Source organism: Convolutriloba macropyga, chromosome 4 (assembly GCF_964194025.1).
Source record: "Convolutriloba macropyga chromosome 4, txConMacr16.3, whole genome shotgun sequence".
Taxonomy (NCBI): domain Eukaryota; kingdom Metazoa; phylum Xenacoelomorpha; order Acoela; family Convolutidae; genus Convolutriloba; species Convolutriloba macropyga.
Window position 1 is genome coordinate 40,985,722 of NC_134471.1, and position 22,170 is coordinate 41,007,891.

General features: G+C 37.6%; 1 protein-coding gene across 4 annotated transcripts in view; it reads right to left on the reverse strand.

Moving 5' to 3' along the window:
• Positions 1-2,024: 2,024 nt before the first annotated feature.
• The window catches only part of LOC142337679 (prostaglandin E synthase 3-like), a 250,825-nt gene continuing 230,679 nt past the window's right edge, over positions 2,025-22,170 (reverse strand). The window contains exons 1-6 of one of the 4 annotated variants that reach the window (XM_075387113.1): positions 21,479-21,553; positions 12,640-12,764; positions 12,159-12,222; positions 11,996-12,100; positions 3,941-4,021; positions 2,025-2,846 (exon numbers count right to left, since the gene is read on the reverse strand). In XM_075387113.1, coding sequence (XP_075243228.1) covers positions 2,607-2,846; positions 3,941-4,021; positions 11,996-12,100; positions 12,159-12,222; positions 12,640-12,764; positions 21,479-21,538 — 675 coding nt within the window. In that variant the 5' untranslated portion in view covers positions 21,539-21,553 and the 3' untranslated portion in view covers positions 2,025-2,606. Of the gene's footprint in view, positions 2,847-3,940; positions 4,022-11,995; positions 12,101-12,158; positions 12,223-12,639; positions 12,765-16,645; positions 16,721-19,013; positions 19,197-21,478; positions 21,554-22,170 lie in introns of those variants that run through there. The other 3 variants (XM_075387115.1, XM_075387112.1, XM_075387114.1) reach the window with 3 other exon arrangements.

Here is a 22,170-nt window from a genome sequence, read left to right on the forward strand (position 1 = left end):
TTATTGTCCATTATTACACAAAGATATTTCACTTCCTTGACTTCCCTTATAACCTGGTCCTTAATGATGAGTTGTTTCTGTACACAATGGTTGCCGAAAACCATGAAATCTGTTTTGTCGGGGTTCATTTTCAATGAGTGAATATTAAAATATTCAATCATTTTGATAATGCAGTTTTCTAGCACAATCACACCATCATCAATTTTGTGATTCCTGCTAATTAAAACTGTGTCGTCGGCATATTGGACAATTTTAGGGTTTGCTTGTGTGTCTATGTCATTTGCATACAGGTTGAACAAAAGTGGACCAAGGACGGTTCCCTGCGGTACTCCTTTTTCACCAGTCATTTTGCACATTATTCAACACCACTCTCTGTGACTGGTCTTTTAAGTAGCTACTAAATATTCTAACTGCGTTCATGCCAAATCCTGGAGAAATGAGTGTTGTTAGTAAGATATTATGATCTAATGAATCAAAAGCTTTTTGATAAATCAAGAAAAGCGGCAGCAACAAATTTTTGTGAGTTCAAATCTGCCCTAACAGTTCCATTCAAACAAATATGAGCAGCAATAGTTGATATTTTTTTGCCGAAAACCAAACTGTGTTTTTGATAGTAGCCGCGTGTTGTGTAGAAAATCGATAATTTGCTCTTTAAAAGTGTCTCGAAAATTTTTTCTAATGCGGGTGTTAGTAAAGTAATTCTATAGTTTAATGGATACTCAGTGTCACGTTTTTCAAAATTTGGAGTTATGTTTGCCTTCTTAAGCCTACTGGGAAACTGTTCCATCTTTAATTACTCGTTAAAAAGAAATTTCAATGGCTCTGCTAAATGCGCTGCACGATCTCTAAGCACCCAAGAGGGGATTTTGAATGAACCTGGGGTTTGTTGGGATTTAGTCTCATTAGAAATTTCGGGCACTCCTGACTTGTTAATGTGCCTAAACTCAAAAAGTGATTTTACTGACGCTTTTGTACTTGTACAATTTTTTGTTTTGTTGAAATCAGCTTCTCAAAAGGGTGGAGGCTCTCATACAATAAACGTATCCGGGCTAAATTTCTCCGGTCTAAACTTCAAATGGAATCGTTTCATCTACTGCCAGCTTCGCAATAATGCTGCTGCCTAGTACTAAATTTTCTCCGCCATCTTAAAAAATTATTTGATCGAACTCTCTAACCTTTTCGTGGCACAAACCCTGAACATATATTGAAGTAGCTGTGTCACTCGGCGATGATTTAGGTGCACTCAGGCTAAAAGGGGGTGCACTCAGGCCTTACCAAGCCGTAATTTACCAGGTAATTGCTTCTTCGGTGAACTTTTTCATTAAGTTTTTTTAGTTCTCAAGATAAATTTTATATGAGACCTCTTTCGTTAGTGTTTTCCATTCCTCCAGACTAAGTGTAGGGCAGTACTCAGGGTTGGGTCCACTTGGGGGGTACTCGTATTCATAGGAGGAATACATACTGTTCAAGAGGAAGCTGGTCGTTTTGTTAGTTAAATATTTTTCTGTGAATTAGCAAATAAAGCTTTTTGAGATTTGTGAAGGTCAATGAGTGTTTAGAACAAAGTTCTTTGCATGATTTAGATCAACTGGAATTTAAAAGCGCAACTCTCTGGGTTTGCGAATTGCGTTTGCAAACTTGGGTTTGAGAAAGTACGAATCGGATCTCGAAAGGATGAGTGGAGCGCGAAGTTTTCTAGACTACATTGTTATTGCAATATATCTTGATTTTCTGTCCCAGCGATTGCTCTTGGGTGCTTTAAAAAGAAACTTGGTTATAACACTGAAATTTTTCCTTTTAATTCTAACCATTATATCATTACGTTTCAAACAATCGGTGTTTCTATTCAACCACGCAATCAGGTTTTAGAAACTTCGACTGATAAATGACACACAAAAAACTTGTCCCTCACGCAACCGGTATAACCCGTTAATTCCTTTGTTAACACTTACCACAAAAAAGTGGCTCTTTATATATCGGTTGAAGAGCTAAACTCTGGATAGGCCTGGAAAGAAAATAGTGAATTTGAGATAACAGATGAATTCAACTTTGCAGCAGCAACGCGTTACAGATGGTTGAATACTCAAAATATAACAACTGCTCATAAAAAAGACAACTTCAAGCAGCACAGCGACATTTATAGTCGTCTCTTTAGTGAACAAACAGTACAAATCGGTATCAGAAAAATATAGTATCAGGTAATTACATGTAATACATTGGTAACAACTCTTCTGAGACATAGTAGTGCAAAAACATAGTTGCCCCTTCAATCAAAAATGTTGATCTGAAATTCTAGAAGAATCTACCACGCTAAAATTCGTCAGATAACATTCTGAAACAGTAAAAATCCGAATAAAAATGAATTTCAGAACTCAGTCAAGCTACCGAACAAACAGTGAAAATCAACTACAACTTATAATCCATTCCATCAACAAAATCGTTCTTCAAATCGCCTCTCAGTTCTCGCATAAACTACTGCAAAGCAGCAAGTTCATCAAGAGTGAAAAGATCATTTGTAGCAGTTCTTGATTGGCTAAAGGCGGCGACTCATCTTCCAATGAAAAGCACGTGGTCGCCAGAAGTAACAATGTAAGATGGGAGTTATGTTAAGATGTCGTCTCTTCAGTAGCAGTACCGGCAGCAGGTGTTGCTTCTTCAGACACAGAGGCATCGGTGGTAGTATCGGGAGGTGCGGCCTCTGTGGCGGCTGCATCCTCTAAATCTGGCATGTCATCCTCATCGTCTGAGTCCGGTTCCTCGTCATCGTCCATTCCACCGAGTCCACCGTCCATGCCTCCTAGACCCCCAAGACCACCATCGCCCATGCCAGCCATCATATCCGACATCTAAGCATAACATACATAGTTATGATGAGGATCAGCAATATACGCGCACACGCTAAATTCGAACACATCAATTGCACAACAACTCAGTTTTTTCCCCCGAAAACAGTGATTTTATGAAAGTTTTTATTTCCAGATTTTCTTGCAATTACAGTTCAAAAACAGGATAGACCTTCTCGACACTTCTATTTTTATAGACTGGACATAATTCATAAAACTTCAACTAATAATAATTCAACTAAATTTCATTGTCCTATGTAAGTTTCGTTATCATTTAAAAACTTTTCGCCAGTGCAAAAAACGAGTATGAAGCTTTATTCAATAGAAATGTTGCACTAACATGCAAAATCTGCTGCTTTTCATACCTTAATGCTACCCTATGGCTGAATCCTCGCTCATATGTCATACTTGGATTGACAAAATTGTATAACCTGTTTACTGTTTCTATTACCTGCCCTCAGTTAAACCTTCAGATATTTAGTTGACCTCTTATCTTTTTAAAATTGAAATAATTTTAAAGTGAGGAAAGTCATTACTGAGAGTGAGGGAAGTCATGTGACCAAAAATTTATCACATGAATGAATAAAAAAATTGCTCCACTAAGAACGACGTCACGCACGCATTTCAGTTGAAATTGTATGAATGGAAAAAAGAGGATTTGAATGAAAAAATGGAAGTGAGCGTGACGTTAAATGGTAAACAAAAACCTTGGGTCTTTCCAGTTATACCTCCAATTATGGTAAGTTACCATTATTGGGGGCTATAATCATGGAAAAATGCGTGAACACATGTTAGAAGACAGCACCAATAATATCCATAATCTTTGGATTGTAAAAACCAGGAGAAGGCCAACAATAGCTCGCTGTCGAAGCTATCAACCAAATTTATTAAAGTTCTATTCATATCCGCCACCAGTCCAGACTGTAAAATGCATATCGCTAACAATTAAAGGCGGCAAGGTACGACGATGACAATAACAGATGTAAAAAATCAGCATAGAATCAAAGAATTTCACTTAAGAAACGCTAAGAAGCACATGCAATTGGTTTGAGAATTCAGTTATTAAGTTTGTCGTGTGGTAACTTGTGGCAACTTACATCATTATCGAAATTGAAGTCATCTCCCTCTTCATCATCGCTTTCCTTCCATCGTGCGAAATCCACTTTGATAGTTTTGTCCTAAAAGTAAATTACAGTCAAAGCTTTCATCAAAAATTTTGTAAATACGCCATTATCAAAATAATGGCTCAAATTTGTTTCTAAATGGAAGCTTGTAAGCTCAAGTGTTGCTGTCATAAATTATCTAATAATATATTTCAAACAATTTAAAATTACCTTCAGTCAACCATTTTTCAGCTCTCTTAAACAATGCGAATTTTACATTTGTCCTTCTACTTTGCATATAAAGCCATTTGTTGTTCACTTCTTAGGCAAGCATATACAGGAGTTGAGTTGCTCCCTCAACCTATTACCATTTTCGACACCTTAAAAGCGAATTAAGCTGTAATGATCGAATTTGCTACAAATTCAGAAAAAAAACAGAAAGACCACTACATTTATCAACTGTTAAAAACACGATACACCTTTTAAGGAACTCGCAAAAGGAAACCAAAAACGAGCAAAACTTTAAAACTATTTCTTCAGAGAACAAATGTCAGAACGAATAAGAACATCGATTGCACAGTAAACGTCAAAACTCATTTAATTAAACATACCCTACTAACGTCGGGCGAATTGCTCACAAACGACCGGATGGATTCGTCAGTAGCAAGCCACGGTTTAGTCAGGCTAGCGTTAGCTTAATTGAAGGGGCGTGAGGTGAGCGCAGAGGGGGTGGGTTGCAGGGGGGGAACCATGGGAGGGGGATATTTCGCTGCACGGACTCCTACGGCCTGAACGATGTGCAGGCGTGGGGATTGGGGGGTTGTGGGGTGCGGGTGGGGATCAATTTCTAAGAACCGGCCTTCACATCATAAGAATAAGTAAAACAGTTTCTATGAATCACATACTTGGAAACCCGTGAGCTGAAAGGCTCTAGGAGAACTTGAGGCCCACTGGGCGCTACCTCTTTATCCCGTTTCTGCGACCAAAAAATCAAATGGGTCAGAAGAAAAATCGGTCGAGCAAAAAATCGTACAAAAAAAGACCAACAGGGCTAATATAATTGCTTAAAACTTCGTTTCAGAGCAATTAACACTATTTCCTAAAAAGTGATATTTAAGTCATTTATGAAACATATGTTCATACATTCCTAATCTAATTAAGCGCTATTGAGGGTAATAGATTATAACATCAAGCCATATAACAGAAGCTGAAGTGCAGCATCAACAAAAAGTGAAGGAAAGAAAGAAGGAGAGAGAGAGAGAGAGAGAGAGATAGTGTAAGAGAGCTAAAACGTCAACGAGAAAGAAAAGGAAACAAGCCCCAACCAACAGAGAGAGAGAGAGAGAGAGAGAGAGCTGAAATATTTTCCACGGTGACATTGTTAGTAATTGAATCATGATTGTTAGTAATTAAATCATATAGAAAAAATGTTTCCAGATTTTACAGTGAAAAAAAAGTTCAAAGCCGTTTTTTGTATCTGGACTTCTGTCAATTGAGTTGGCCAGAAATGATCGTTAGGAAAGGACATAATTAATCAAAAATTTTAAAAACAATCGCAAATTTTAACAAAATCTTGCTAATATTGGTAATATTTATATCTTCAGAATCATTTCCATTTCTCAGAAAATCCAGTATCCCTATTTCAAGCCTTAAATAGTTTCACTGGCTCACAAAAATCCATAAACTTCAACATAAAATTTTTCCAAAAGTTTGAAAACTTCAAATAATAAAAAATTTATAATTTTATCAAAAAACTGCAAAAATTTGTGATATCAAAAAGTTGAAAACTGTTCCATGGCCATGAAAAATTTTCAGTAAATTAATATCAAACCCTTATGGAGGTTTTCCGGCACTTGGGTCTGGAAAAGAAAAACCAAAATCATGAAAAATGTCCAAAATTGCAAGTGTTGTGAAAAAAATGCTAAAATTCGTAATGTTAAAATGTTGAAAACCATTCCATTACCACTAGAAACTGTGCAGTAATCTAGTTTCAAACCCTAGAGAGGAGGTTTCTTGACACTCATGGCTGAGACAACTCAAAAGCTTTCAAAAAGCTTGGAAAAAATTGTGAAAATTAAAAATTGCGTGTTTTTGTTTGGAATACCAAAACATGTAGCTCCTAAAATGGTGAAAATAACTTATGTCTTGCAAAGAGTACTTTATCAACTTTAACCAGCCTCAATTGCAGACTGGTCCGACAAAAAAAACAAAAATATGCAATTTTGGGGTCAAAAACTAAAATTGACCTTTTAACCTGACACTACGGCCTTCCCGATAGCTTCATCATACTAAACACTGGAAGAACTAGTAAACGCGGCTGAGGTCCTCCAATGAAGCTTAATGCCCGCTGGGCGCTAACTGTTTATCACGTTTTTAAAGACGAAGAGTCAAATGGGTCAGACGAAAAATCGCATAAAAAAGATCAACAGGACTAATGTAACTGCTACAAACTCCACTTGAGAGCAATTAAACAAGTTAAGAAGGCACCTGAGACTAGTCAATAATAAAATTAAGGGATAAAGTGCAACAATTAAACGCAAAAATGTTTTATTTATGGACAAATTAGTTCCAGAGTCGCTTAAATCAATGAATACTACTATAACTTTTTAAGAGAATAAGACTCGCCTCATTAGAAAAATAAACATAAACCCACTACCTTCAAACAAATTGCTCTCAACAATTAGCAGGGCGAATTATTCAATAACAGATAAGAAACCTTTGTAAAGCATTCGCCAAAAACATGCGAAAAAACATCCAAAACATTCAAATAGCCTCCAATGAAAAATAAAGCTTAAAAATTGTTCAAACACCAAATTCTCAGCCAACTTAAATATCAGTTTGAAACAATTTCACGACCTTCCCGCTTTTCTTACTTAAGACCCTGACTTAAATCATTTCTATTTGACTTGACAAAGAATGGAAAAATGTGTAAAAAGATCGTGAAAAGACAGCTTCCGAATAAAGTTGAAATTCGTCGAACCAATAAAAAATTGGTTTTTTAAACCAATTTTTTATTGGTTTAAAAAACCAATAAAACAACATATCTTCATTCAGCGTTCAGCCTGGCAAATTAAACTTCAGGCAATGTATATATAGTTTAGATAGTACTGAAAAAAATTAATAACAATTATGGAAAGTAAGTGGCGTTCAAGTACAAAAAGGGACTGCCTATAAATATTTAACTCATAGTTATTTAACACTAGACAACATAGAAACTTTTAATAAAATGAAAACACAAAGGTTCAACTCCCGTCTCTTGATTTTATGCCTTTCGACCAGGAGGATCGGTCATCTGAATTTGCACATAATGTCTAACACGTCACTTGCCAAGCAACACAACCAACTTGAAAACTAAGACATAACTCGTTTAACGAATATGCATATCAACACTCACTCGACCTTAAGAAAAGTCGATTTGAGAGAGGAAGACATTTTTGAGAACAGGGTAAGCCATGTGTGACCAAAAACTTAATCAGGCACGTGAACGAAAAAGTTGCTAAACAATGAGTCAAAAATGACTTCACGCATACAGTTCAGTTAATGTCGCATGAACGAATGAACAAAACGCAAATGTAAAAGATTGTGACGTCATATGTTGTAACAAAAATCTTGACGATGAAATAAAAAAGTTTTGTAAAAAAAATGCTAAAATTCGTGATGTTAAAATGTTGAAAACCATTCTATTACCACTAGAAACTGTGCAGTAATCCATTTTCAAACCCAGGAAGAGGTTCATTGACACCTAGGATTGAAAAAACTCAAAAGACAAAATTTTCAAAATGCTTCGAAAATGTAAAAATTAGTATAAATTTGCGTGTTTTTTGGTTTACCAAAACAAATAGGTCTGAAAATGGTGATAAACAGAACTTATGTCTTGCAAAAAGACGCTTATCAAAATTAACCAGCCTCAATTCTAGACTGGTCCAACAAAAAATTCGAAAAGTACAAAAAAACACGAAAAACTGCAATATTTTGGGCTCAAAAACTAAAGATGACCTTTTAACCTTAAACTACGGCCTTCCCGGTAGCTTCATCACACTAAGCACTTGAACAACTAGTAAACGCGGCTAAGGTCCTCTAGCGAGAAAGCAAATTTTTGTTCAAACACCGTTTTCTCACTCTACTGTGAAATTAGAGCAAAAAATTTACACCACTCGACCAATTGCTTTTCCACTCTTCTAAAAAACATCAGGAAGACTCCGGAACCGACTCGAAGTAGATATTCACTTAAGTCCCAGTCAACAATTCCCTAAACAAAAAGTTCCTCTACTTATTTATGGTCGTTATTTTGAATCAATAACAGTAAAATTAACATGAGAAAAATCAAATTGTTACAATACGATGCAAAAATTAAAGAAAATACCCTCACAACTTGCGACCCGAAACAATTATCGGTCGGTTATAAAAACACTTGCAATTAAAATTATTGTCATTCGATAAACGACCACCAATTGAAAAAAAAACGACAAAACGGTGCACACGGAGTATACCTTAAAAAAAAGAAACAACAAAAATTTATGGTTGACAAAATTCCCTGCAAACTGCTATATGCTGCTTCCGAACAATTATTCGGAGACAATTCTTTTCTGCTCAATTGGTGACCCAACCAATGCCTGTCAGATCCGCTTACCAACCAAAGAAGCAAACAAAGAAACGAAAAAATACATAATCGTATCCTTTATATTATACAAACTGCACTATATGACCTTGAGCTGTAATCTCTTAGAAACAGCGCTTACTAAACAGCTTTCAATTAACTAGCGAACAAAAACTGCAAAGAGCTCAAAATCAGAACAAATAGGCAAAATTTCGCAAATAACAGACGAAAATAAAAAAATTTTTAACAAACAACCTAAATTCAAAATCAATTAAATCAATAGCTCACCAAGTACACTAAAACAACTACACTCAACCAGAGAAAGACCGCAATTGCTATAAAATAAGATTGCGAAAAGTAATTTCAAAGAGGCGTTCAAGTAGACTCATCTAAAAGTCTAATGTTTGCTTAAAATGGCAAAAATGCTTCCTAACATACCATTGCTAGCCAAAATGATTGCCAGAAACAGTTCTGGCAGAAAAGTTAGAGTTGAAACCGCTTTGAAAAAGCAGCGCGTGATAAAAAAATCGCTCGCTTATTGAAATTTCACAATTTTTTCTCGCTCTTAAGAATACTGAAGGAGGTAATGTCTTTTTTTAATAAATTTTAGGATTTTTTCCGTTTGTGCCCCCCCAGCTTAGTGGGTGCATATTATTTGCACCCCCCCGACGCATGTGCCATATTTCTACATAATGATTTACTATGTAATGGTACGTGCTCTGTAACTGGGGGGAGCATAACGTACCGGGGGGGGGGCACAAAAGGAAAAGATCCAAATTTTATTTGCACTTTGACACCAGTGGATCGAAAACATTCGCGGTCTTAACTCTACAACAGCGTGGCATTCATTCAATACTTTAGTTAAATAAAAATTAATTACCCTTTCATCTGATGTTATAAAAAATGGAGGGTGGAGAAAGGAAAGAAATAATGTTCTTCTTTATGCGCAGCCGAAATAAAATTCTACAGTATAACTGTTTAGCCTTTCATCTCCCTGTAGGTTCAACTCTCATAGAAGTGTACTAGAAAATACGTGTACCAAAAACTTCGCTGAACCTTAATAATAGCAAAAGACATTGCTTCCTCCTCTACGTTGAAAAGGTGGGACCTTATTAGGATTTAACGCAAAATAGCGTCTTATTAAACAAATTAAAACAATTTCTTTCTGGCGGTACCCTGAGCAATTCAGTTAAAAAATTTTCGTACTTTTGTCTCTAGATCAAAAAGTTAAAAATAATTTCACAATAAAAATTTTTGATAAGTGTAAGCTGAAAAGCTTCTCAATGTCACGACCTAGGAAATCTAAAGCAGCATATAGATTATCTGTTTAGCACAAAAAGAAACTAATTTTTGGATAAATCTTACAGGTAAAATATTCTGAGCGAGAGAGAACACGGTATTATTGTATAGGGATAGCTGTCGCTTAATATACAATAATTGTAAATGATTTATGTGGAAACACAAATAGTTTTTATACAGGTTATTTGAAGCGGAAGTCACGCCATGTGCTAGCTTGTTGGATAGAAACTGCTGTTGACTCGGCTAAAAAAATTGTGTCGATCGACTTTTGAATACCTGTATACTTACATTTGTATCTCGCAGGTACAATGGTAATGAGTTCCAATTCAACGATACAAGATTTAAGAATGATTTAGAAGATGAAGAAACGGAAGGAATATTTCCTACTTGTTCATCCTATAGCTGGGCGCAGGTAATTTAAGCTGTCGATGAAGGGCTCTTTTCATATCCCTAATGCATTGGAAGTAGTACGTTATAGTTTTCAACTCGATCACCTGTCTCATACAGATAACATTTTTACGTTTTCATAATAATTCATTTGAAGATTTTATACTACAACAAAATTAACACTTCAAAGCCCAATTCATCTGTTTCTCCAAAGAATGCATTCAAATTGATTTGAAAGAGACATAGAGCAGAGTACACTAAATTACTAATGACAAGTGCCTGAAAAGCATGAGTAATACTGTGGTGGGATATGTTGTACAATTTCAATAGTTTTGATACCAACAGCCATATTTTTCATAAATTTTTCCACGGGTTTGAAAATAACTAAATATTTACACTGGTTTAATTTTTTTACTGATGCTGTTCCTACAACTACAGCCTCAGAATCATTGAGCCTGTTATCAATTTTGCGCGCGGATGTTTTTTTGGCATTCAAGTTTAACCTATTGATACAAAAGTAAGTTTCCAAACTTTAAAGGTTTTCCTGCAAAGTTAAAATCAATATCTGAGTTTTTGTGACTACAAAACAATAGACAATCATCCGCATACTATAAAGCTTATCAGTTTCACTTACTTGCTCTGGGAGGTCATTTATATGTATGTTGCAAAGTGGTGGTCTTAAAAGTGTCCCCTGAGGAACACCTTGTTATAGCTCATTCCAATTTGACAACTCAATTAAAACAAACTTGTATGCGATCCGTAAGAAAACATTTTATGACCTATAATGCAGAAGTTGAAAACTTTTGAAAAGAGATTGTAATTTTTTCAGACCATACGTCGAAATCCAAATGAAAGCGGCGATAGTAATTTCCTACTTTCAATAAAACTTGTGATTTGTTTGTGCAAGCAACTTTCTAATATTTTAGAAAATGAAGTAGTTATCGAGATTGGACGATAGTTTACAGGGTCCAAGATGTCATCTTTTTTATAGATTAGTGTTATGACAGCTCTTTTGAGCATCGTAGGAAAAACCGTCATTGATTTATAATTAACGTCAGGTGGGTGGACGGGGGGCTAAAATTTGCTTACCATCAATAATAGCCAAAGCGGGTACTTTACAAGGACCATTGCGCTTGTTGGGATTTAGCTCTCTGATGATATCAAAACAATCTTTCTGATATTGGCCAAAAATCAAATCATGAGTCGCGACATCGGAACATGGTGTTCCTTCATTTTTCTTACCAAAATACAGCGCTAGGTTTGACAATAGAAAATTAAATTAATCTGCATTTTTTTGTCAACAATCATATCACCGAAGGAATTTTTTAAGCAGTACTGTGAGCAGTACTTTGTTTCATGATCACAAAAACTATGGAAAAGATTATTTAGATTTAACTGAAAAACTGCCCGTACAAAACGCATTGAAACTGCCTCTTCAGGTTTTCCCAAACTACTTTACAGTTTAGCTCTTCGAAAAGCATCAAGCATTTTTTGGATCACATGAACACACTGCTGAGGGGTTTGGAAAAAGACCGCAACCTGTCATCGAGCAGAAGAACATGCTTCAAAGAAACGCTTATTAAGCTAAATTTTAAGCCTGGTGCTCGCTTTCGCTTGTCCTACTTATGCGGCGTATCTCAAGAATCATTAGCGACGTCCGGAACCACAAACTCTAAACCTGTCGGTTTTATCAAGAAACATCAGTTGAAATCTGCGCCAAACATTTTGGGGGACACCTGTTCTTTTACAATAGCAATAGGTCCTACCTTAAGCTTGCTTTTCGTCAGCCTGGGCCAGAAAGAATCATCATCTGAAGGAGCTTTTGTTAGAGTGCACAGAACATCGCGGTCAGAGCGGCGTACCTTTACATCCTATAAACAAAACTTGAGTCAATAAAAAGCTTTAAACTTCTATTTGCATTTTACTTACTTCAATAACATCTTTGAACAGCTCAATTTCCCTGGTCATTTCATCGCCACTTTTCTTGGTGCAGCTAAAATTCAAAGCCTCGGTAAACTTGTACTCAGTATATTCTGACGGTATGATCAATGCCTTCCAATTGTTACAAATGCTACCCATCAATCGACACGTTTTTCAGAGAAAAGTACAGGAATGGAATCTGTAGTCATTCACGCCTGCATTTCAACACTCGTTAATTGTCTACCAGGATGCCAGGCCAAGATAAAAAAAATATTTCACCATATTTCACCATAAATGCATTTTAGACTGCTAAGGGATAATATGGTACAATGGGCATTTGTAGTTGGGGCACCTTAATTCGGACAAATTAGTCTCAAGCAGTTCATTAGAACGTTTAGTTGTTACTGGATGTAATTACAATTTCGCCAGAGATCAACCTACTTAGCGCTCTTAATTATAATTAACACAATGGAAAGTGAAAAATACATACATAAACTTCAGCTTATTTTCTTTGGCTTCAACAGTGGCTTTCGATGTGTCGGTAACCTCAAAGGTTATGAAAACTATGTCCTTGCTTTGGGCCCACATACATGGTACAGCCGCCATTTTCAAGGTCTGAAATGCAAAAAAATACAAAGGATACAAGAATTAGTTAATTGATCTTGATAATCAGTATCTTTCGGGAAAAACGAGGGGGTATGATCCAGCCAATGGACGGAACAGTGAGCTTTCAAACATCACACCAATTAAATTTACCGCAAAAACATTGAATTTTAAACTTACATCAATACGCTAGGCTCCAGGAGCCGCACCCGAAGATTAAAATACTAAACTAATTATGTGTCTAGCCTTCCTTTCTGCACAACATTATATGTATTATCGATCTCAGCTACATGTTAAGGGACACAGCAGCCTCTGAGACCGATAATTGCGCTGCTTAGGAGTGCAAAACTTATCTCCGTTCAAATTTACGTAATTGCGTCCGAGTATGTGTCGTCCTTTCCGAGTATGTGTCGACGGTTTTTGTTGTCAGCTGTTTTACAGTGCGTGTTGCAGAGGCCCCTCCGCCTCCCATACAGGAAAACACCAGCCGAACAGAACTTCTTTTTGCAATTTCCAAAGTTGTTCTTCATATTCCTGCATGGGGGGCGTTTTCATGCATGGGAGGCGCAGGACCGTCCGCAACGCGCACTATAAAACAAATAGCTAGCAAAACTGCTGAAAAGAAAGACGAATCATACTCCGACGCAATAACATACATACGCACGAAAATAAGTTTTGCTCTTCTGCGCAGCGCTATCATATGCCTCAGAGGGTGCCGTGGTTCCAAACGGCCGACCGACATTGATAGTTCTTGCAGTGCCACAGTGCGGGAGGGGAGACAACAAATTAGCTTATATAGAAATTCATTTCCTTTGACGGAGCTCTGAAAGTGCCTGTCTTTAAAATTATATACGCTGCAGTGATGTTTATATTGATATTTCTCATGAGGCAGTTCCTTAGACCCTTCAGCACAGCTGTAAATCCACAACAACAAAATAGCTATAGTGTCTTGTCTTCAAAAATATATACGATGCAGTGATGTCTCATAGTGGGGGATCACTACTCATCCATTGGAGTGTCCTACGCTGCTTAAGAGCAAACTCATCTTTATTTTACATGTTCAGGCGGGGATGTGATCCACCCAATGGACGGAACAGCGAGCCCCCACTATAAAACATCACAGCATCGTATGTAAATTTACGGCAATGTCAGTCGGCTGTTTGGAACCAAGGAACCCTTTGAGGCATATGATAGTGCTGCGCAGAAGAGCAAAACTTATTCTCGTGCGTATGTACGTTCTTTCTTTTCACAGAGTATGGTTTGTTTTTCTTTTCACCAATTTTGCTAGCTAGTTGTTTTATAGTGCGCGTTGCGGACGGTCCTGCGCCCCCCATGCATTAAATCACGAGCAGAACGAAGTAACTGTCCTCGACTTCACGTATTCAATGCTAATACTTGAGGCACTTCAACGACTCATAGTTGTACGCTTCTACGCAAATTTCGGGCATGACTTGGCAAGTAGGTTACAGAACTTTACGTCTAAAAAACAACCGCTGAACCTGGACCCCGATAGGCCATTCGCTTTAATGTACAGTCTCGCGTTTTCGTCAGTGCTAACAGTTCAGTGTATAAACGACTCCCTTTAAACAGCTGAAGAGTCGGTTCAATCTCGAAAACATAGAAAACGTCTTGCATAATCTTTTCAAAGGTGTTTCGGATCTCGTTGTGTCCCATGTGTGTATACCCACCTGTCGCCCAGTGGAGAGCCTGTGATAGCGTAAACTTTTCAACACATGGTCAATTAATGGGCGCATTTTTGGCTTCGATGTTATGTCTAATGCGAAAGCCAGTATCTAAATTCTTACTTCGTCAGACTGAAACCGAAAGGTTTAAATAAAAAGTGTTAAAAAGCGATATAAAATTGTTAAAACACTCGAACGTTTTCTCAATAACTTGCGTCGTCAGGAGCTAATGTAAATGTTTACAGATATGCATATATACAGCAACGTCTCTTGATTATCTATTTACTTTTTCAAATTTTTTAAAATTTTTTTCAGTTTTCAACATTAAAGTAAGTTAAAGAGTTACGGAAAACTCTAAAATTTTTAATTTGAGTCTTTTTCTGCTTGAGTTTTGATTTGGAGATTTTCCTTTTGATCCGCAATACAACGTTGTTCGCATGGCAATTCGAAAATATTTAAGCAGAACATGCATTCTGCACATAATATTTCATTGTTAGTTCCCTATTTTTGTACTCGTTCCACGTATTCATTTGTGGCTTGCATCTACTAATGTGTAGAGCTTCTATGGTCATAAGTTTTTTGCTATTCTTGCACTGATCAATTATCTTATAGTTAAAGGCCCTTAGAGCCCCACAGCATTCCACTACATGTTGTCCCACCGGCGAATCGGTATTTTGATGCTCAGAAATTCTCGTGGCCAAATGTCGACACGTTTGTTCGACAAAGGTGGTATTGCATGCACAACAACTGAATTCGTAGACCACATGAGACTTCAGATTGCTATCAAGACGAGATTGCTATCAAAACTAGAAACGTTTAAGTGGTAGAGCTGTGAGCCAATTCGAGGCTCTTTTTCCGAAGCAATTTCTATTACGAGACGTTTCTCGATGTATAGGCGTTCCATGAGATCCTTCTTACGCGATTAATTTTTATTCAGGCGTGCAGTTTGTTGGTCGTGCGTTATGCGTTCTTGGGTGAGATGAGCATTTGCTAGATCCTCAACATCAAGAGGAGCGCATGCGGTCAGCGAAGCGGCGTACTACGTTTTGTTATCTATTGGCTCCTTGATGTTAAGTCCGTCAGCCCGGGTTGGTAGCGAATACAATCCTCGTGCGGATTGAGACACCTGAGAATCAAAGAACGACGGTAGGACGTTCGCTTGGATGTTGGCTTCAGCGTCTGTGAATATTTTCCGTTAGTTTGGCCTTGTCTTGGGCACGAAATTTAATTTGTGTTGCACGCCTCTTGTGAGGCATGCGTAATCATTTTGAGTTGCCGGTTTTGCTACCTGCCCAAAATTTTTCAACAAATTGAAATACATTTTATCTGTGATTACATTAAAGTTCTCATAGCTTCTCTCATTGCCTCTTACAGATCCTGGAACCCGGCAGCCATCAACAATTTTAACCGCCGTCTCCTCAAATAACCCAAGAGTTTTGATCTTTGAAGGCTCTTTTACTATTATTTGACATTTCAGGGACTTCACGGTGTAGCTAAAATTGGTAACATGTTGAATGGAATATTTCAAGGAAATCAGTAAGTCCTCCAATCTTCCTACTGTGCTGCCGACGTCTGCGTACCATTTTGGCGTCACGTGCGTATTCTGGAAAAACAGGAGCAAGGGAAGGGTGGCTACTCCGTACATAGCCTTAGCAATGGGGTCCCTTTGAGTTGTGCCGTTTAGAGACTGCAGTGTTTTACCTGCAACGTATAAATCGGACGGAGTTGAATATGGGTTTTCAAAAACAAAGCTCAAGGCAGGGCAAATTCTTTTGACATTTTCAATTAACAAGTTACAGTTAAGGCTGTTAAAAGCGTTTTTTGCGTCTATTAAGAGAAAAGCTTCTTTTTGAGGTTTTTCATTTTCATATTGCGAGCGCAGGGAGTGAATTACGTGTTCATGTGTTCAAACCCGCACTCTTGGCATAGGCAAAGTTTTGTGTTGCCGTCCAAGAGGCGTAGGTCATTTTCTACTAATCCATGGGTATTAATATCCTGGACAGTTAGCTTTAGAGCTTTAGCGGTTAATGGTGACAGTTAATTAATTTTTTTCAGCTGATAACGTTGAATTATTTTATTAATGCAACATATGCCAAAAAAAACTACCAAAAATGTCAATGAGGTGTTAGATTTTGTCGTGTAAAACAGAAAAACAATTACAGCAAAAACAAAAGTCTAATGTTCTTTTTTATAGCCTCAAATGAGTTTTACCATTTTTCGACATCTTCTTTGCACTGAGCTGTCTAAGAAGATTCCGAAGTCCCTTTGCATACCGAGTGCTGATAATATTTGGATCCTTTTTCATCGAAACGAACCAATCAGCTGTTTCATTTCTAGAGCAGTGGATGCAGTCTTGCTGTAGATTTTGTCAATCGCCTTCTGCACACTCTCTTCCAAGTAACACTTCGGATCTTTATATCTCAGCTCCAATGGCTCCTCTTAATTACAAGTTGAAGCATCACCAACTGCTGCTCAAAACACACTCTTTTTCGGGTCAACCGCAACAGTCGGCTATCGACACTTTGCCTCGATTTTGTTGACTGAACAAGCATTCTGAGTGATCAATTTAAGTATATCATCAAATTAATTTATTAAGGTGGCTCAGTAAGGATGGCCACCCCTCCGTAGGTCAGTAAGTCGCGGAACCAATGTAAAGATTTTCTGCTTTAAGTTCACTCGGTAGGTTATATTGTTTGGCTCCCGGATCGCGTCACCAACTTAAAATCAGAAAATTGAAGTTCGGAACGCTATTTGAATTCATATTTCGACTAAAGCAACTTAATCGAAGGAACGATTTTTGTGCTTAATTCATTACCCGGATTTGATTAGCAAATATTCCTGGGGTCGGCTATTAATACGTCTCATTGGCTAATATTCCTGGGGTCCGCTAACAATGCTTCTGATTGGCTGGAATTATTGGGGTCGGCTATTCTTGGAGTCGACAACCTCTGAAAATTTTTGGTGATAATCAGATTTGTATTGCCCTAAGTAAGTTTTCTATGCATTATGGAGAACTAAACATTTTGCTATAAAACTGCACTTTGTGCGAGAACGGGTTAAAAAACAGAAAAACGAAATGTCTTTTTTGGCAACATAAAACAAAGATATTCTGACCTAATCCCTTGGCATAAGAAAACACACAATTTTCCAAACATATATTCTTGTTGAAACCAAGCTCTACAGGAAGATTTTTGATATGGCCTCAAAAGTTAAAAGTGAGAAAGCACATGCATTGACTTTGATTTAATTTCAGACACCAAGTTCAAGCTTTGGCGACTAATTTAAACTAATTCTATAAGCTGGCTTGCTACCATATACTTGCCACCCATAAAAAAACGATAGTGTATTGAGTTTTCAAACTCTTGCATATTTCTGCCTGCCCCTCTAGTCTCATTTATACATACGAGATTAATATCTGTAAGGAAATAGAAGAATTAAAAAAGGGACGAATAAAGGTACCCGATATCCGCGAACCACAGTCTTTTCATAACTAAAAATGGTCTTTTCGTAGCTGATATCTGTCAACATGGTCATTTCATACCCCGTTTTGCCCGCTATAAGGTCCTCAACACGAAACAAAATGGGCCAGACGGGCGATTGTTGCCGACATGGGGTTCAAACCAGGAAGAACCAAATTCTGGTATTGGTCAGACCTACCAGACTTTGGTCACCAAGGGCGAGACAGAACAGACCCCAGAGCGAACAAACCGAACAGATCAGAGACAACCGTGGGGCAGAATGAGCAGACCAAAGCCCAATCTTGGGCCAGATCGCAGAGAACCAAGATCTGGACCAGACGGCGCAGACCCAAGACCATCCCTGGGCCCGACCGAACAGACCCAAGACCTCGGTCGGACCGAACAGACCCAAGGCCGAAATGGGGCCAGACCGAGCAGACTCAATTCAACAGTTGGCTAGACTGAACAATTTACCCTGGGCCAGACCGACTTAATTGCGCCGATTTGAAATGAGACAACTATAATTTATGCGTTTCAAATTATAGGCCCAAAAATTTACTTACATTTTTTTGCTTGCCCCTTTAACCAAAAACTGTCCCATCCTAGAACCAAAGGTTTTCAGTTATCAAACTTCAGTGTAATTGTAATTGTCTTTCTTTTTGTTGCCAGTAGCTAAAGACCGGTTGCTGGTTACAAAAATTTTTATCCAAGAGCTCAGAAAATTTTTGTTGCAGAAGACTGGCTACTCTTTTGAGGTGGACTTTCGGGATTAGTTCTGTCCTTATTGCTTGTGTGGCGTTGATCAGGGCTAACGTTCCTATTATTATCTTGGTCTGATATTGGTCGACCAGGTTCTCTTTTTCCCTGATCGCGAATTTTACTGGTCGACCACGGTCTTTTTACTTATGATAATGGCCGACACAGTATTTTGGTACCTGCTATACGTGACCCCGGCCCATTTCATACCTGATATTGGTCAACCACGATCTTGTCATATCTGGAACTGATCAATGACTGTTTGTTCATATCTGATATTTTTCCATCACGGTCTTTTAATAGACGCTGCCTGTCGATAACTGTTTTTTATTACATAATTTTGGTCGACCAGTTTTATTTAGTACCTGATTTTGGTCGACCATGTTGGTTTCGTTCCTGAAATTGGTCCACCGCGGTCTTGTCATGACTGATACTGGTCGAACACGAGCTTTCAATACCTGATATTGGTAAAACACTTTTTTCCCATATCTGATATCAATCGACCGCTGTGTTTTCTTTTTTGATATTGGTCTACCACAGTCATGTCTTGCCTGAAGTTGATTAACCATGGCATATTTTCCGAGCGTATTTCTCAACTAGGGTAATCTTTAGTCTTAGTTGGTTAAGTCAGAGAAGACTTAGACAGATATCGTGGTTAAATTTACTTATAATTAGGTTATACAAACATTTTCTTCATTTATTAGGTAAACTGGAACAATTTTTGTGCGTATTTAAATACTCGGTTCTCGTCAACAGTCAGATTTCCTCGGCTATCGATGCCTTTCCTCGCTTTGATTGACTGAACAAGCCTTATGAGTGGTCTATTTAAGTATAGTGTCGAATTAATTAAAAGTGACTCAGTAAGGGTGGCCGCCCTTTGGTCAGTAAGTCATGGATCCAATATACATAAAGGTCCCCAACTTTAAGTGTTCTCAGTTGGTTCTATTGGTTCTCTCCCGGGTCGCAGAACCAATATAAACTCAGATAACTGAAGTTCGGAAAGCTATTTGAATTCGTATTTCGACTAAAGCAACATTCGTAACATTGTATTTTCATTATAAAGTACTAGGCCACAAGTGATTTTAGACGGCAAAGTCTTTTTTGAAGCTGGTTTGACAGGTTTTTTTTCTGATGTTATTGAAGTCAAGAATGCTTCATAATCGGTCAGCACTTCTTTAAATATCCTAAAAGTAGTGAGGCAAAATCCACCATGTTTGGTACAAATCGTGGTTATTTTTATTAAAAATTAGGTTATACGAACATTTTCTGCCTTTAACACGTAACCCGGAACAAATTTTGTGCTTGAGTAAACACCCTGTTCTGATTGGCTACTATTCTTGGGATCGGCTATCGATACGTCTGATTGGCTAATATTCTTGGAGTCGGCTATTCTTGGAGTCGACAACCTCTGAAAATTTTTGATGATAATCAGATTTGTATTGCCCTAAGTAAGCAAATTATGCATCATGGAGAACTAAACATTTTGCTATAAAACTGCACTTTGTGCGAGAACGGGTTTAAAAAACAGAAAAACGAAATGTCTTTTTTGGCAACATAAAACAAAGATATTCTGACCTAATCCCTTGGCATAAGAAAACACACAATTTTCCAAACATATATTCTTGTTGAAACCAAGCTCTACAGGAAGATTTTTGATATGGCCTCAAAAGTTAAAAGTGAGAAAGCACATGCATTGACTTTGATTTAATTTCAGACACCAAGTTCAAGCTTTGGCGACTAATTTAAACTAATTCTATAAGCTGGCTTGCTACCATATATTTGCCACCCATAAAAAAAACGATAGTGTATTGAGTTTTCAAACTCTTGCATATTTCTGCCTGCCCCTCTAGTCTCATTTATACATACGAGCTTAATATCTGTCAGGAAAAAGGAGAAGTAAGAAAAGGACGAATAAAGGTACCCAATATCTGCAAACCACAGCCTTTTCATAACTGAAAAAGGTCGCCAACGGTCTTTTCATTGCTGATACATGTCGAGACGGTCATTTCATGCCTGGATTTTCCCGCGATGAGGTCCTCGACACCAAATAAACTGGGCCAGACGGGCTATTGTTGCGGACAGGGGGACATACCAAACAGAAAGAACGCCGACCCTGGGCCAGACCGATCAGACTCAATTTCAGCCCCTGGCTGGACTGAACAAATTTTGGTTACCCTGGCAGATTTACAATGAGAGAACTATTACTTATGCTTTCAAACTGTAGGCCCAAAAATTAATTACATTATTTTGCTTGCCATCTTAACTGAACATCAACCAATCCTAGAACCAAGGGTGTTTCAGTTATCAAATGTCAGTGTAATTGTAATTGTTTGTCTTTATAATGCGAGTTGCAAAAAACCGATTGCTGCTTACAAAAATTAATATCTAAGAGCTCCGAACAGAATTTTTTAATGCACAAGGACTGGCTACTCTATTGAGCTGGACTTCTGGGCTTAGTTCTGTCCTTATTGTTTGCTTGGCGCCGATCAGGTCTGACTTTCATATCATTATCTCGGTCTGATATCCGTCAACCAGGTTCTTTTTTTACCTGATATCTGTCGATCACAATTTTTTTTTTACTGGACGACCACGGTCTTAATATTTATGATAATAGCCGACACGTGACCCAGGGTCTTTTCATACCTGATATTGGTCAGCCATGATCTTTTCATACCTCGAATCGGTCAATCACTGTTTGGAAATAACTAATGTTGGTCCATTACGGTCTTTTAGTAGCCGATTCTTGTCGATAACTGTTTTTTTATTACCTGATATTTGTCGACCAGGTTCTTTTAGTACGTGATTTGGGTCAAACATGGTGTTTTCGAACCTGATATTGGTCCACTGCTGTCTTGTCATGTCTGATACTTGTCGACCACGAGCTCTCCATACCTAATATTGTTCAGGCAATCTTTTATCTCATCTGATATCAGTCGACCACTGTAATTTTCTTAATTGATATTGGTCGACCACAGTCTAGTAGTAGTAGTAGTAAGAGTAGTAGTAGTAGTAGTAGTAGTAAGAGTAGTAGTAGTAGTAGTAGTAGTAGTAGTAGTAGTAGTAGTAGTAGTAGTAGTAGTAGTAGTAGTAGTAGTAGTAGTAGTAGTAGTAGTAGTATAGTAGTAGTAGTAGTAGTAGTAGTAGTAGTAGTAGTAGTAGTAGTAGTAGTAGTAGTAGTAGTAGTAGTAGTAGTAGTAGTAGTAGTAGTAGTAGTAGTAGTAGTAGTAGTAGTAGTAGTAGTAGTAGTAGTAGTAGTAGTAGTAGTAGTAGTAGTAGTAGTAGTAGTAGTAGTAGTAGTAGTAGTAGTAGTAGTAGTAGTAGTAGTAGTAGTAGTAGTAGTAGTAGTAGTAGTAGTAGTAGTAGTAGTAGTAGTAGTAGTAGTAGTAGTAGTAGTAGTAGTAGTAGTAGTAGTAGTAGTAGTAGTAGTAGTAGTAGTAGTAGTAGTAGTAGTAGTAGTAGTAGTAGTAGTAGTAGTAGTAGTAGTAGTAGTAGTAGTAGTAGTAGTAGTAGTAGTAGTAGTAG